Consider the following 12,839-nt stretch of genomic DNA (forward strand, 5'->3'; position numbering starts at 1 on the left):
TTCTGGGAAGTCCTATTTGTTTCAATAAAGTACTGCATGGAAGAGCAATACAGTAATGCTTAGGGAAAAAAACAAATTTGTTCAAGGTGGGTTTTTTTTGTACCATGCTTCAAGGCCAAGCCCGTGAACCCATGGAACATGCTTCTTATAGTCTGGCATCTCATACACCATCTTGTACATAAGAACATAAGAACATAAGAAGAGCCTGCTGGATCAGGCCAGTGGCCCATCTAATCCAGCATCCTGTTCTCACAGTGGCCTACCAGGTGCCTGGGGGAAGCCCGCAAGCAGGACCCGAGTGCAAGAACACTCTCCCCTCCTGAGGCTTCCGGCAACTGGTTTTCAGAAGCATGCTGCCTCTGACTAGGGTGGCAGAGCACAGCCATCATGGCTAGTAGCCATTGATAGCCCTGTCCTCCATGAATTTGTCTAATCTTCTTTTAAAGCCGTCCAAGCTGGTGGCCGATACTGCATCTTGTGGGAGCAAATTCCATAGTTTAACTATGCGCTGAGTAAAGAAGTACTTCCTTTTGTCTGTCCTGAATCTTCCAACATTCAGCTTCTTTGAATGTCCACGAGTTCTAGTATTATGAGAGAGGGAGAAGAACTTTTCTCTATCCACTTTCTCAATGCCATGCATAATTTTATACACTTCTATCATGTCTCCTCTGACCTGCCTTTTCTCTAAACTAAAAAGCCCCAAATGCTGCAACCTTTCCTCGTAAGGGAGTCGCTCCATCCCCTTGATCATTCTGGTTGCCCTCTTCTGAACCTTTTCCAACTCTATAATATCCTTTCTGAGATGAGGCGACCAGAACTGTACACAGTATTCCAAATGCGGCCGCACCATAGATTTATACAATGGCATTATGATATCGGCTGTTTTATTTTCAATACCTTTCCTAATTATTGCTAGCATGAAATTTGCCTTTTTCACAGCTGCCGCACACTGGGTCGACATTTTCATCGTGCTGTCCACCACAACCCCAAGGTCTCTGTCCTGGTCGGTCACCGCCAGTTCAGACCCCATGAGCATATATGTGAAATTAAGATTTTTTGCTCCAATATGCATAATTTTACACTTGTTTATATTGAATTGCATTTGCCATTTTTCCGCCCATTCACTCAGTTTGGAGAGATCTTTTTGGAGCTCTTCGCAATCCCTTTTTGTTTTAACAACCCTGAACAATTTAGTGTCGTCAGCAAACTTGGCCACTTCACTGCTCACTCCTAATTCTAGGTCATTAATGAACAAGTTGAAAAGTACAGGTCCCAATACCGATCCTTGAGGGACTCCACTTTCTACAGCCCTCCATTGGGAGAACTGTCCGTTGATTCCTACTCTCTGCTTTCTGCTTCTTAACCAATTCCTTATCCACAAGAGGACCTCTCCTCTTATTCCATGACTGCTAAGCTTCCTCAGAAGCCTTTGGTGAGGTACCTTGTCAAACGCTTTTTGAAAGTCTAAGTACACTATGTCCACTGGATCACCTCTATCTATATGCTTGTTGACACTCTCAAAGAATTCTAATAGGTTACTGAGACAGGACTTTCCCTTGCAGAAGCCATGGTGGCTCTGCTTCAGCAAGGCTTGTTCTTCTATGTGCTTAGTTAATCTAGCTTTAATCATACTTTCTACCAGTTTTCCAGGGACAGAAGTTAAGCTAACTGGCCTGTAATTTCCGGGATCCCCTCTGGATCCCTTTTTGAAGATTGGCGTTACATTTGCCACTTTCCAGTCCTCAGGCACGGAGGAGGACCCGAGGGACAAGTTACATATTTTAGTTAGCAGATCAGCAATTTCACCTTTGAGTTCTTTGAGAACTCTCGGGTGGATGCCATCCGGGCCCGGTGATTTGTCAGTTTTTATATTGTCCATTAAGCTTAGAACTTCCTCTCTCGTTACCACTATTTGTCTTAGTTCCTCAGAATCCCTTCCTGCAAATGTTAGTTCAGGTTCAGGGATCTGCCCTATATCTTCCACTGTGAAGACAGATGCAAAGAATTCATTTAGCTTCTCTGCAATCTCCTTATCGTTCTTTAGTACACCTTTGACTCCCTTATCATCCAAGGGTCCAATTGTCTCCCTAGATGGTCTCCTGCTTTGAATGTATTTATAGAATTTTTTGTTGTTGGTTTTTATGTTCTTAGCAATGTGCTCCTCAAATTCTTTTTTAGCATCCCTTATTGTCTTCTTGCATTTCTTTTGCCAGAGTTTGTGTTCTTTTTTATTTTCTTCATTTGGACAAGACTTCCATTTTCTGAAGGAAGACTTTTTGCCTCTAAGAGCTTCCTTGACTTTGCTCGTTAACCATGCTGGCATCTTCTTGGCCCTGGCGGTACCTTTTCTGATCTGCGGTATGCACTCCAGTTGAGCTTCTAATATAGTGTTTTTAAACAACTTCCAAGCATTTTCGAGTGATGTGACCCTCTGGACTTTGTTTTTCAGCTTTCTTTTGACCAATCCCCTCATTTTTGTGAAGTTTCCTCTTTTGAAGTCAAATGTGACCGTGTTGGATTTTCTTGGCAATTGGCCAGTTACATGTATGTTTAATTTAATAGCACTGTGGTCACTGCTCCTAATCGGTTCAACAACACTTACATCTCGCACCAGGTCCCGGTCCCCACTGAGGATTAAGTCCAGCGTTGCCGTCCCTCTGGTCGGTTCCATGACCAACTGATCTAGGGAATAGTCATTTAGAATATCTAGAAACTTTGCTTCTTTGTCAAGACTGGAACACATATGCAACCAGTCTATGTCCGGGTAGTTGAAGTCACCCATTACTACCACATTTCCTAGTTTGGATGCTTCCTCAATTTCATATCTCATCTCAAGGTCTCCCTGAGCATTTTGATCAGGGGGACGATAGATCGTTCCCAGTATTAAGTCCCTCCTGGGGCACGGTATCACCACCCGCAACGATTCTGTGGAGGAGTCTGCCTCTTTTGGGGTTTCGAGGTTGCTGGATTCAATGCCTTCTTTCACGTATAGAGCAACTCCGCCACCAATACGTCCTTCCCTGTCCTTCCGATATAGTTTATATCCAGAGATAACCGTATCCCACTGGTTTTCTCCATTCCACCAGGTCTTGGTTATGCTCACTATATCAATGATCTTCTCTAAGACCAAGCACTCCAGTTCTCCCATCTTGGTTCGGAGGCTCCTAGCATTAGTGTACAGGCACTTGTAAGCAGTGTCTCTCTTCAAGTGTCTTTGGCACTTGTGGTTAGGCCTGTGGTAATTTTGCTCTTCTGAATTTATATCCTGTGCCCCTGCTCTCACAATGCCTACTTCTAGGCCTACTCCTTTTAAAATTTCATCATTTCTTTGGTTTTTATCCCTGTACAAATTGTGCAGTTCACTTTTCACTACATTGAGCTGCTCGTTAATAATTTGAAGTCACAATCCTAAATATTTGTACCAACCTTTCTCCTGCAGAGCCCTCATACGTCATGGTTTGTAGTGATGTAGTCATGGTTTGTAGTGATGTGTGGGCATAGAAGTCATTAGCCTGTGGGTTAGACCCTAACATCCTTGAAGGGAGTTTTGATCACACACAGGAGTTTTACTACTGTCACTTTCCCATTGCAGCCTTCTATGCCTCCCTGAAAAACTGCTCCTGAGGGTCAGGATAGCCTCCAGATTGTCTGGGATGTGTCACTCTGGCAGGGCTATAGTTGGAGGTGGTAGTTTGGTACCAGCAAGGAACCAAATTGGTTTCCATTCATTTCTAGGACTCAGTTGATCCAAGACCATAAATGAATTGCTTGGTTGCTTGGGAGAAGGGCCATAGCTCTTCATAGTGAGAGCCAGTGTGGCATAGTGGTTAGTGTGTTGGACTATGGCCTGGGAGACCAGGGTTCGAATCCCCACACAGCCATGAAGCTCACTGGGTGATCTTGGGCCAGTCACTGCCTCTCAGTCTCAGAGGAAGGCAATGGTAAACCACCTCTGAATACCGCTTACCATGAAAACCCTATTCATAGGGGCGCCATAAGTCGGAATCAACTTGAAGGCAGTCCATTTCCATTTTCAGATCTCATGCTTTGCATGCAAAAGGTCCCAGGTAGGGCTGGGAAGGACTGCTGCCTGAAACCCTCAAGAGTTGATGTTTGTGTAGACAACACTGAGCTAGATGGACCAATCATTGTCTGACTTGGTGTAAGGCAGCTTTCTATGTTCTGTGGAAAACCATTTGATAGGCTTTATTCGTTAGTATCCAATGCTGTGTTTACCAATTATATCTGAACTTTTTTATTTAAAAAAAGCATATGCCATGCAAATAGGATAGTAGCATGTTTTAGAAAAATGATGACATTCTAAACTGGTGTGCTATTTATTATTTCTACAGTTCTTTTGGGTTGAAAAAAGTAGAATGAAAAAGTGTATGTATTCCAATCCTAAGTATGTTTACTGGGAGTCAGTCTGACCTAGTTCACAGTAAATGGACTTATGACTACACCATTAGGTGTGAATTGCTTTATACATCACTGAATGTACATTTGAACAACATCAAAATGATAACCCACCTTTTTCTTTCAAGAGGTCACAGGTATTACAACGGAAATGTAGGGCTGCTTTTGTTGGAAAAGTCTAAAGTACGGCTACACAATTTGCCATTATAATCTCATATGTTCAATCTTTAATTTTTACAGGCAAGGCATTTGAATGCTCAGGAAAGTCTCCACACGGTTACCAGTGGATAACAGGCATCAGTGCTCTCCTAAATACATATGGAAGTGTGCAAGAATCTGCTAAAAATGGCATTTCGTCACTCCAAGGTGGTTTATTGGAGATTTTAAAAATGCAGTGTAACATGTAGGATAGATATGTTTTAATTAGGGCTGCAACTTTTAATCAATAATTGGTATGATTAGTTGACATAATGGTTTGACTGCAAATTTAAAAGCACTAATTGCTTGTATTTTGCAGGCTTTGCATTTAAGAGACTAAGTGATCTGTTTTGCTGTAAGAGGGTGGGGCCAGCCACTGTAAACAAAATATGTCCAGGCATCAGAGCCCCCCCCCCCCAGGTAACAGAAAGGATCTTGTTTTGTCATAAGAGCAAGCAGCCTCTTTTGTTACTCTCCCACGTACTAGACAGAATTAAAGAAAGATGCAGGAATGTGCTTAGGTGAATGAATGACTCTCCCTCATACCTGCTATAAATTAACTGTTTTGAAATGCATTTGATAAATCAATTATATCTTTGAAAATTGGCCGATGACCCTATTTTTAATGTTTAATCCTTTTACTTCAAGGTTTGTTAGGTTAGCCAGGATTGCTTATCATGAAAATAATGATGTGAGAACTGTTATTAAATATAATGGTAGCAGAAGTTTGTAGAATTGAGCCAGTATATGCAAATAAATTCTAAAGTATTTGCAATTGGGCTAAAATCATTTTCCTCCGTCCATTGTGTCATTTATAAAAGACACTGGACTTTGTTTTCATACTTTTATCTTTCTCTGTATGCACTCCATGTTGTGTATGCTTTCTGCTTGCTAAACTGCCTTTATCACCATAATTTTAAATTAAATTCTCTAGAAAGCTGTGGTTGTGGTACATTTTGGCATCTAGGATTAGGTCAGTGGCTTTAAATCTCATTTATGTACTTAATGCAAGGAAAGAATTGCTGTCTTGGGAATTGTGGTAGCTGGATTTCTTACTATCAAACTATTACAAGATATTGACATATAAAACAAAATGCTTCCATTTTGTTCTGCATCTTTCCTCATTTTACACTTTTAAATAAAGAAATGTTTATGCAGGCATCTTTTTCATTCATAAAAATGGAAATTGCTCTCTGAGGCTGCAGTGGGCAAGCTTGTATTCTTGTTCACGGATATTTTTGATGTATTGGCTCATAAAATCTTAACATTTGGCTTATGCAGCTGTATTCATGACTGAATACAGAATGATAAAGAAGAGCTAGCAATTTTGAAAACCAAAAGGCAGCATGCTTTCTAAAGGACCCTTAAGCTAGTTCTTAACAGCCTGGAAATCAGCAAGGAGGCTGTAATCAGACTTGTAGGTAAAGGCAGCAAAGTTCTACATAAATCTTTTGGGCATAATATGTAAATGGAAGCAATGGGGCTCTATCCCATTTACTTGCTGCTTGTTATATTTCCATGGACTTCAGCCAATCCAAATATTATACGTCTTTGCCCTTCTTTCCATTAGAGTTAAACAAAAAGTAGTGGTTATTTCTCCGGCCCAGAGGCTAAGAAACCTACTGTTTTTGGCAGATTACTTACATTTGAAGTATTGTTTTCCATTGCTGGCAAACTACTAGCATGTTGGTCCCAGGTAATGCTTGCATTTCCTGTGGATACTTATTTTGCTTTCTGAGTAGGGGGTGGGGACACTGAATGAAATATGGTCCTGTCAATCTGAAGGAACCCCCATATGTTTCTTTGCCAAAACATTGCTGAGACTCTTTAGGTGTGTGTTATAACCTTTTCCTGGAAAAGTCATACCTGCTGCCTGCTTGCTCTTCTGTCCTGTTTTGTATTCTGGTGTGCAGATGGAGGAGACACAACCCTTGTTGTAAAGCTAATTGTTATAATGCCCTTTTGAAAAAGCTCATGCTTTGCCAAATGGAAATCTGCTAATGGACTACACAATGCACACCATAGTTCTAAGTCACGAGGTTAAAGCAACAAAGCCTGTTAGTTGCATTTAATGCCTGGAAGAGAATGTTCGGCCCTACATCTAATTTTAAAAATACGTTCATCCATACATGTCTTTTACAGTAGGGCCCCATTCATACAGCGGGACATGTTCCAGACTAAAAGCGAAACCTGCTGAAAAGCGGAACTCCGTCAATAAAATGGCGTCCGACACCCGAAAAACACCATAAAAGCGGAACAAGAGCCATATGATTGGGGCCTTGCTCTAATTGAAAACCGCCGTATTAGCGGAACACTGAAAAGCGGGCCGCCCAAAAGCGGGGCCCTACTGTAGTTGACAGAAGCAAGCAACTTAGGGTACAATCCACTCCCCCTCCCCGATCTGCTGCCTAGACCAAAACAGTTATGCCAACCTCTGACTGTGGAGTGACAATCGCTCCTTCAGTGTAGAACACCCCATTCCACCTACCAAACTGGGGCATTCCAGAGAAGGGGCTGAGGTGGGCTGGGATCCACTGGATCCCAAGCCAACCACACTGCGAACCTTGTAAGTGAGCTTAGCATGAATGCCAGCCTAGTTAGTAGCTGTTCATGCACCCCCTAAATCTGTTCTGGGTTTTCCCCCAACCCTCTAGAGTAGATTTGGGGGCAGCACAGGGTGCATGCAGGGGGAGGAGAAGAGGGTAAGTCCTGTTGTACTAGTGCTAATCCTTGCACTAGCACTTTTATTTAGTTGAGTATCGCCACATATGTACAGAATTATTGAGCTTAAAAGCAACTTTAGTCATCTGTTAAAACACCTTGCTTTGAGAGATACTCCACTAAACACAAAAGCCTCTGATATGCTTGCACACATTTTCTAGATTGTAAAAGGAGAGAACAGGAACTTTCTCATTTTTTCTTCTTCTCTTGTTAATTTTAAATATATTAAACTAATGCATCTCCAGTTTTGCTCTTGAATTGGGGTGATGCTGCCATCTGATTTGCAGACCTAAAGGGCTTGATCTAAAGGTGCCCTTCCACAGTGTCTGAGAAAAGTAAAACTAAATCCAAAGAGATTACCCTGTTTTTGCAATCTTTTTGCATAAGCGGAATCATGAGAACCTCTGTAGACCAAATCTGTGCAAATTTGTAATTGTACGGTGCTTTTGGCTATTTTACTTCCACCTTGAATCCAACCCATAATGTTTGTAATTTGTTCTTTTTAATTCATTTCAAATACAGCAAAGCCATGTCATGTGAAGGTGTTTTCAAAAGTGAAAGCAAAGTAGCGGCCCATGCGGTATATCAAAAATTATGTTACATTCCAAACACCCTTTGTATAACAGTCCCCTCTCTGTGGTGGGCCTCAGGCAATCTAAGAGAATGTTAAGCTGTTAGCATTTGCTTTTCTCGGGGAAATACTTTGGAAAAAAATATTCCTGCTATCATTCTGGTACAAATATAATGTTTCCTGCTTTTAACGGCTGTGTTATCTTTCCACATGCAGCTCATCTGAATTCAACAGGATTGGAATTGACAGATATTATTTTGGTCCATCTGTATATGAAGAGCATGAAAGATTTTGCTGTGATTAATTCAGTCTATATGACAGCATTTGATTTGTGTCCCCCAGCAAGGTAGGTTCCTTACTACTGCTGTCTTATATTTATGATACGCTGGAATATACTTCATTGCTACTACACTGCTTTATTTATGGCACTTTTCTTTGGATTTGGTTTCTCTCTGTTAGTTAGGACTGGGATTTCTTTCATGTGCCTGTATGTCTCTTTTTACTCTCTGTTTTAGCAGCTGCTTCAGGAGTGCCATGTTGAATGTCTGCTTCTTAAACAAGGCCTTTTAGGTAAATGCCTGAACCACTATCCTAGAAGAGGATATCCCTGATATCCTTGAATGCACTCTCTTGTTTTGTGGTGAGTCTAAGACCTCTGCCACTGAATTATCTCCTCACAAATTTAACATCCCATTTTATTACAGCATAGTGGTTATTTGTTACACTTATATCCCACCTTTCCTCCAAGGAGCTCAAAGCGGCATACATGGTTCTTCTTCCCCTACTTTCATTTTTCCCCTGTGATGTAGCTTAGGCTGAGAGATGGTGACTGGCCTAGGGCCATCTAATGAGTTTCATGGCTCAGTGGGGATTTGAACCCAGACCTCCCTTGTCCTAGTCCAGCCTTTCCCAGCTAGTGGGCCACCAGATGTTGTTGGACCACAACTCCCATCAGCCTCAGCCAGCATTGCCAATGGTCAGGAAAGATGGGAATTGCCGTCCAACAACATCTGGTGGCTCACTAATTGGGAAAGGCTGTCCTAGTCTGACACTCTGGCCACTATTTTTACATTATCCATTTATTTAAAATATCTGTTAACCACTCTTCCTCAACAGATGCCAGGGTGGTGTACAAGACTGAATAAAACTAATTCACACATAAGTAGATACATTAAAAACCAACAAATAAACATAACAGCATACGAGAAGACAAATTTAAAAGCTAAAAATGGAATAATCTTAAACATTGTATAAATTAAAATGCTTGGGCAAATGGGAAGGTCTTCGTCGGCCACCACGTTGACTCTCCATCATAAAACTGCAAAGAGGTGAACATGAAGCATTGCTAAAAATGTTGAGGAAGAAACAGGAAATTGTTTTAATGTAAGTTTCTTCTGTTTACCCCCAACCCTTATTTAGTATTAGTGAATTAAATTGGTTGTTGTATTCCAACTGAGGTGTTTAGAGTGGCATTATATGTTTTAGTTGGTTTATTTAAAATATATTTAGACCACCTTTTAGTGGGAAAAACCCTCCAGTGGTCGCTTATATAATAATATATGCAATATAGTACAATTAAAATCTCACATAAATAAATACAAACCAGCAATATGTACCATCTGGCCCAAAAAGTATCCAAGTAAAAACAACTTCAGAAAAATCATCTCAGGAGAAAGCTAATGAAGATGAATGACTATTCGGGGCTCTCCTGAATGCCTGTAATAATGGGGTTTGGCAGATACCAGCTAATAATATGATCCAGAGATGTGAGGCCACTGTGGAAAAGCCCCCTCCCTCTATCAAGCTCACCAGCCTAACTGATATCGAAGGTGGGCATATGAGAAGGACCTCTGTTGCTGATCTTGAAGTGTGGGCAGGGTGATATGGGTGAAGGTGGTCTTCAGGTAACTTAGACCCAAACCATTTAAGGCTTTAAAACCAGCACTTGGAATTGGGCTGAGAAAGGTACTGGCAACCAGTGGACCTGGCACAGTGTAAGTGTCAGGTGGACTGGCCACCTGTTTCCTACCAGGACTTGGGCAGCTACATTCTGCACCAGCTGAAGTATCTGAAGGAATGCGCTCTCCCAATGAAACAGTGCCTATGCAGTGGGGCTTTTCCTTTCCTTTCCTTGAACATCAGCTCCCACAGTGTTGCAACCCATTTTTGTGCCTTGGGAGAGTTTTTAAAGCACATTACAAAGCGGTACCAGGGGAGTGCTGTTTAGGGGATAATAAAATAAGGAGCTTGACTGTTCACCTTCCCTCCCATATCACAGCGGATATTTTTCCAACCTTCTGTTTTTTAAAACAATTTTTAGTTGCACCCACACTGCTGCTTTCTTTGCTGCCATTTCTAGCTTTACCTTGCTTCCGAATATCCATATTGGAACGTACAGTGATTCAGAACGAGCATGTTTTCCTTCTCATTCATTCTCATTCCTCTTAATTTGGAATCCAAATGTATTTCATTACTAGTTTTTTAATAAAAATGTTAATATATAACATTCATGAAATAAGGACTCTACAATTAAAATATTTTTAATGCTGCATGAAATCTTTTACAGGAAAAAAGTTCTTTGGAATTTTTTTTCCTGGTGAAGTCTTTGTTACATATTCCAGTTAATAAGATATATTGTCCCTTATGTGGTAATAGCTTTACTACTAATTGGATCTCTGTGAAACTCATTGCATTGGAGACTTTCTTGAGATAAATATCCAAATTTCCTTACTAATGCCATGCTCCATAACTTACAAAATAATAATAATCATAATTCTCTGAGTTGTCCCAATATACAGTCAGCTAAGAAGAGGCCCAGAAATAATGGTATTAACTTTCTATATCTTACAGAGCAGCCTTTCCAACCAGGTGTCCTCTAGGTATTGGACTACAACTGTCATCATTTGCCAGACTGGAGTGGAAGTCACTCTGTTGACAGGGATGATCCTCCCTCTGAGAGTGACAGACGGGGTCCTTCTGTCTCCTCTCCAGAAGTAGGAGTCAAGTCCCTCAACAGACTGACCCCAGATTGCCTGACTCCCCAGTTTTTTTCCTCCATCCCCCCATCCATTGTCTTGGTGTGGGGATGGAGGGAGAGTGGGCATTTATTTTGGGAGAGGAGGGGTCTCTTTTTTGTTTCCAAGGCTGTCTCTGGGATCCTGCTGATGTAGGAGGTAGGGTGGACACTTGTCCTCTCTTCTGCCAGAGCTCTTTATTCAGAAAGACATTTTTGGTCAGCAGAATGGGAAGAGAGGCCATTTTCTGCAGTTCATCCTTCATCCTGCAGCTTCCTTTGTCACCTCTTGTGCTGTTCCAAAGGGTTCCCCAGTCCTCTGGAGCAGATTTTGGAGGGTGTCCAGTAGCCACTCCTGCCTGCTTGCCATAATTTGTAGCAGGCAAGTTTCATAATGAAGGCCCCCTTTAAGAACATAAGGACATGAGAAGAGCCTCCTGTATTAGGCCAGTGGCCCCTCTAGTCCAGAATCCTGTTCTCACAGAGGCCAACCAGATGCCCATAGGAAGCCTGCAAGGAGGACCTGGGTATAAGAGTACTCTGCCCACCCCCCCTCCATGTTTCCAGGAACTGGTATTCAGAAGCATACTGCCTTCGTCAGAACATAGCCATTGTGGCTAGTAACCTTTGATACCGTTATTCTCCATGAATTTGTCTAATCCTCCTTTAAAGCCATCCAAGTTGGTGGCCATCACTGCCTCCTCTGGGAGTGGGTTCCATAGCTTAACTTTGTGCTGTGTGAAGAAGTCCTTTCTTTGTCTGTCCTGAAGGATTCAGCTTCCTTGAATGTCCACAAGTTCAAGTGTTATGAGGGAGGAAGAAAAACCTCTTTGTATCCACTCTCTCTATGCTATGCATAATTTTATAAACTTGTGTCATGTCTCCTCTTACGTGCCTTTTTTCTAAACTAAAAAGCTTCAAATGCTACAACCTTTCTTCATATGGCAGTTGCTCCATTCCGTTGATCATCTTGGTTGCCAAGGCTGGTGTCAGAGTTCAACCTTACCGAGTACCGGCCAAAGCCCACCCCTCAATAGGGCGTCTACTACTGATTCCCCAGAGCCCTCTGGCCTTGTTGCTACTTGTCCTTCTTGCTTTCAGTGCCTGTTGGCCTGCCCTCGTCAAATGTATAAACAGAGATAAGAGCAATGAGCATCTTCTTCCACTTGCCTCACAGTCTCCTTTTACACAGTTTGGACCCAGAGAGAAAGGGCAAGGGAATGGGTAGGGTGGTGGCACTGGTGAGGTGGGCCCACTCAGAGAAGGGAACAATGAAGGCATCTTACCCAAGGGCCACCCAAAATTTGGTACCAGTGTTGGTCTGAACCAGTTCTGAGAGTGAGAAAAATGAAAAGCAGTGATATATTAAGTTGCAAACGGAGAAGTAAAAATGCCACCAATAAATAACTGCCTTCCTATCTTGTGGTTTCAGAGTTTGTGTAGAAGTTCCCTTGCCTGAGGGATTGTTGTTTCAGATGGACTGCCTGGCACATAAGTATGATGGGATGATTGGCGATGTCCCTTGTCAACAGAAGCAGTTTATGCATGTACAGAGCATCTCTCACTGGGCCCCTGCCAACATAGGACCTTACAGTCAGTGCATACAGGTATGCATTCTGTAGTCCTTCATCGGATTAGCAACTCTTTGGAGGACGATACCAGTTATGGGTTTCTTTGAATCTACATCTTAATGTACGATGCTATCCATCTTTGAAGCATTAATATTGGCTTTTATTTCACTTTCCTTTGAGCAGAATACATAATTTTATAGTTTGAAGCTGAACAGGAGGAAAGAAAGCTATTGGTAACATAAATGTTCAATAATATAAAAATATAGAAAATAAAGCTTATTAAAGAATTGGGAATGCAAGAGAAGGGCATGAAAATCTGTGTTGATTAGTACATATAACAATGCCTATG

At 41.7% G+C, this 12,839-nt stretch overlaps 1 protein-coding gene across 3 annotated transcripts in view; it reads left to right on the forward strand.

Annotated features, from left to right (window-relative positions):
* The window catches only part of DPH6 (diphthamine biosynthesis 6), a 374,050-nt gene that overhangs the window by 160,108 nt on the left and 201,103 nt on the right, over positions 1–12,839 (forward strand). For all 3 annotated transcript variants that reach the window (XM_061611524.1, XM_061611525.1, XM_061611526.1), the window contains exons 10-12: positions 4,657–4,782; positions 8,123–8,252; positions 12,352–12,526. In XM_061611524.1, coding sequence (XP_061467508.1) covers positions 4,657–4,782; positions 8,123–8,252; positions 12,352–12,526 — 431 coding nt within the window. The remainder of the gene's footprint in view (positions 1–4,656; positions 4,783–8,122; positions 8,253–12,351; positions 12,527–12,839) is intronic.

This window comes from Rhineura floridana, chromosome 2 (assembly GCF_030035675.1).
Source record: "Rhineura floridana isolate rRhiFlo1 chromosome 2, rRhiFlo1.hap2, whole genome shotgun sequence".
NCBI lineage: Eukaryota > Metazoa > Chordata > Lepidosauria > Squamata > Rhineuridae > Rhineura > Rhineura floridana.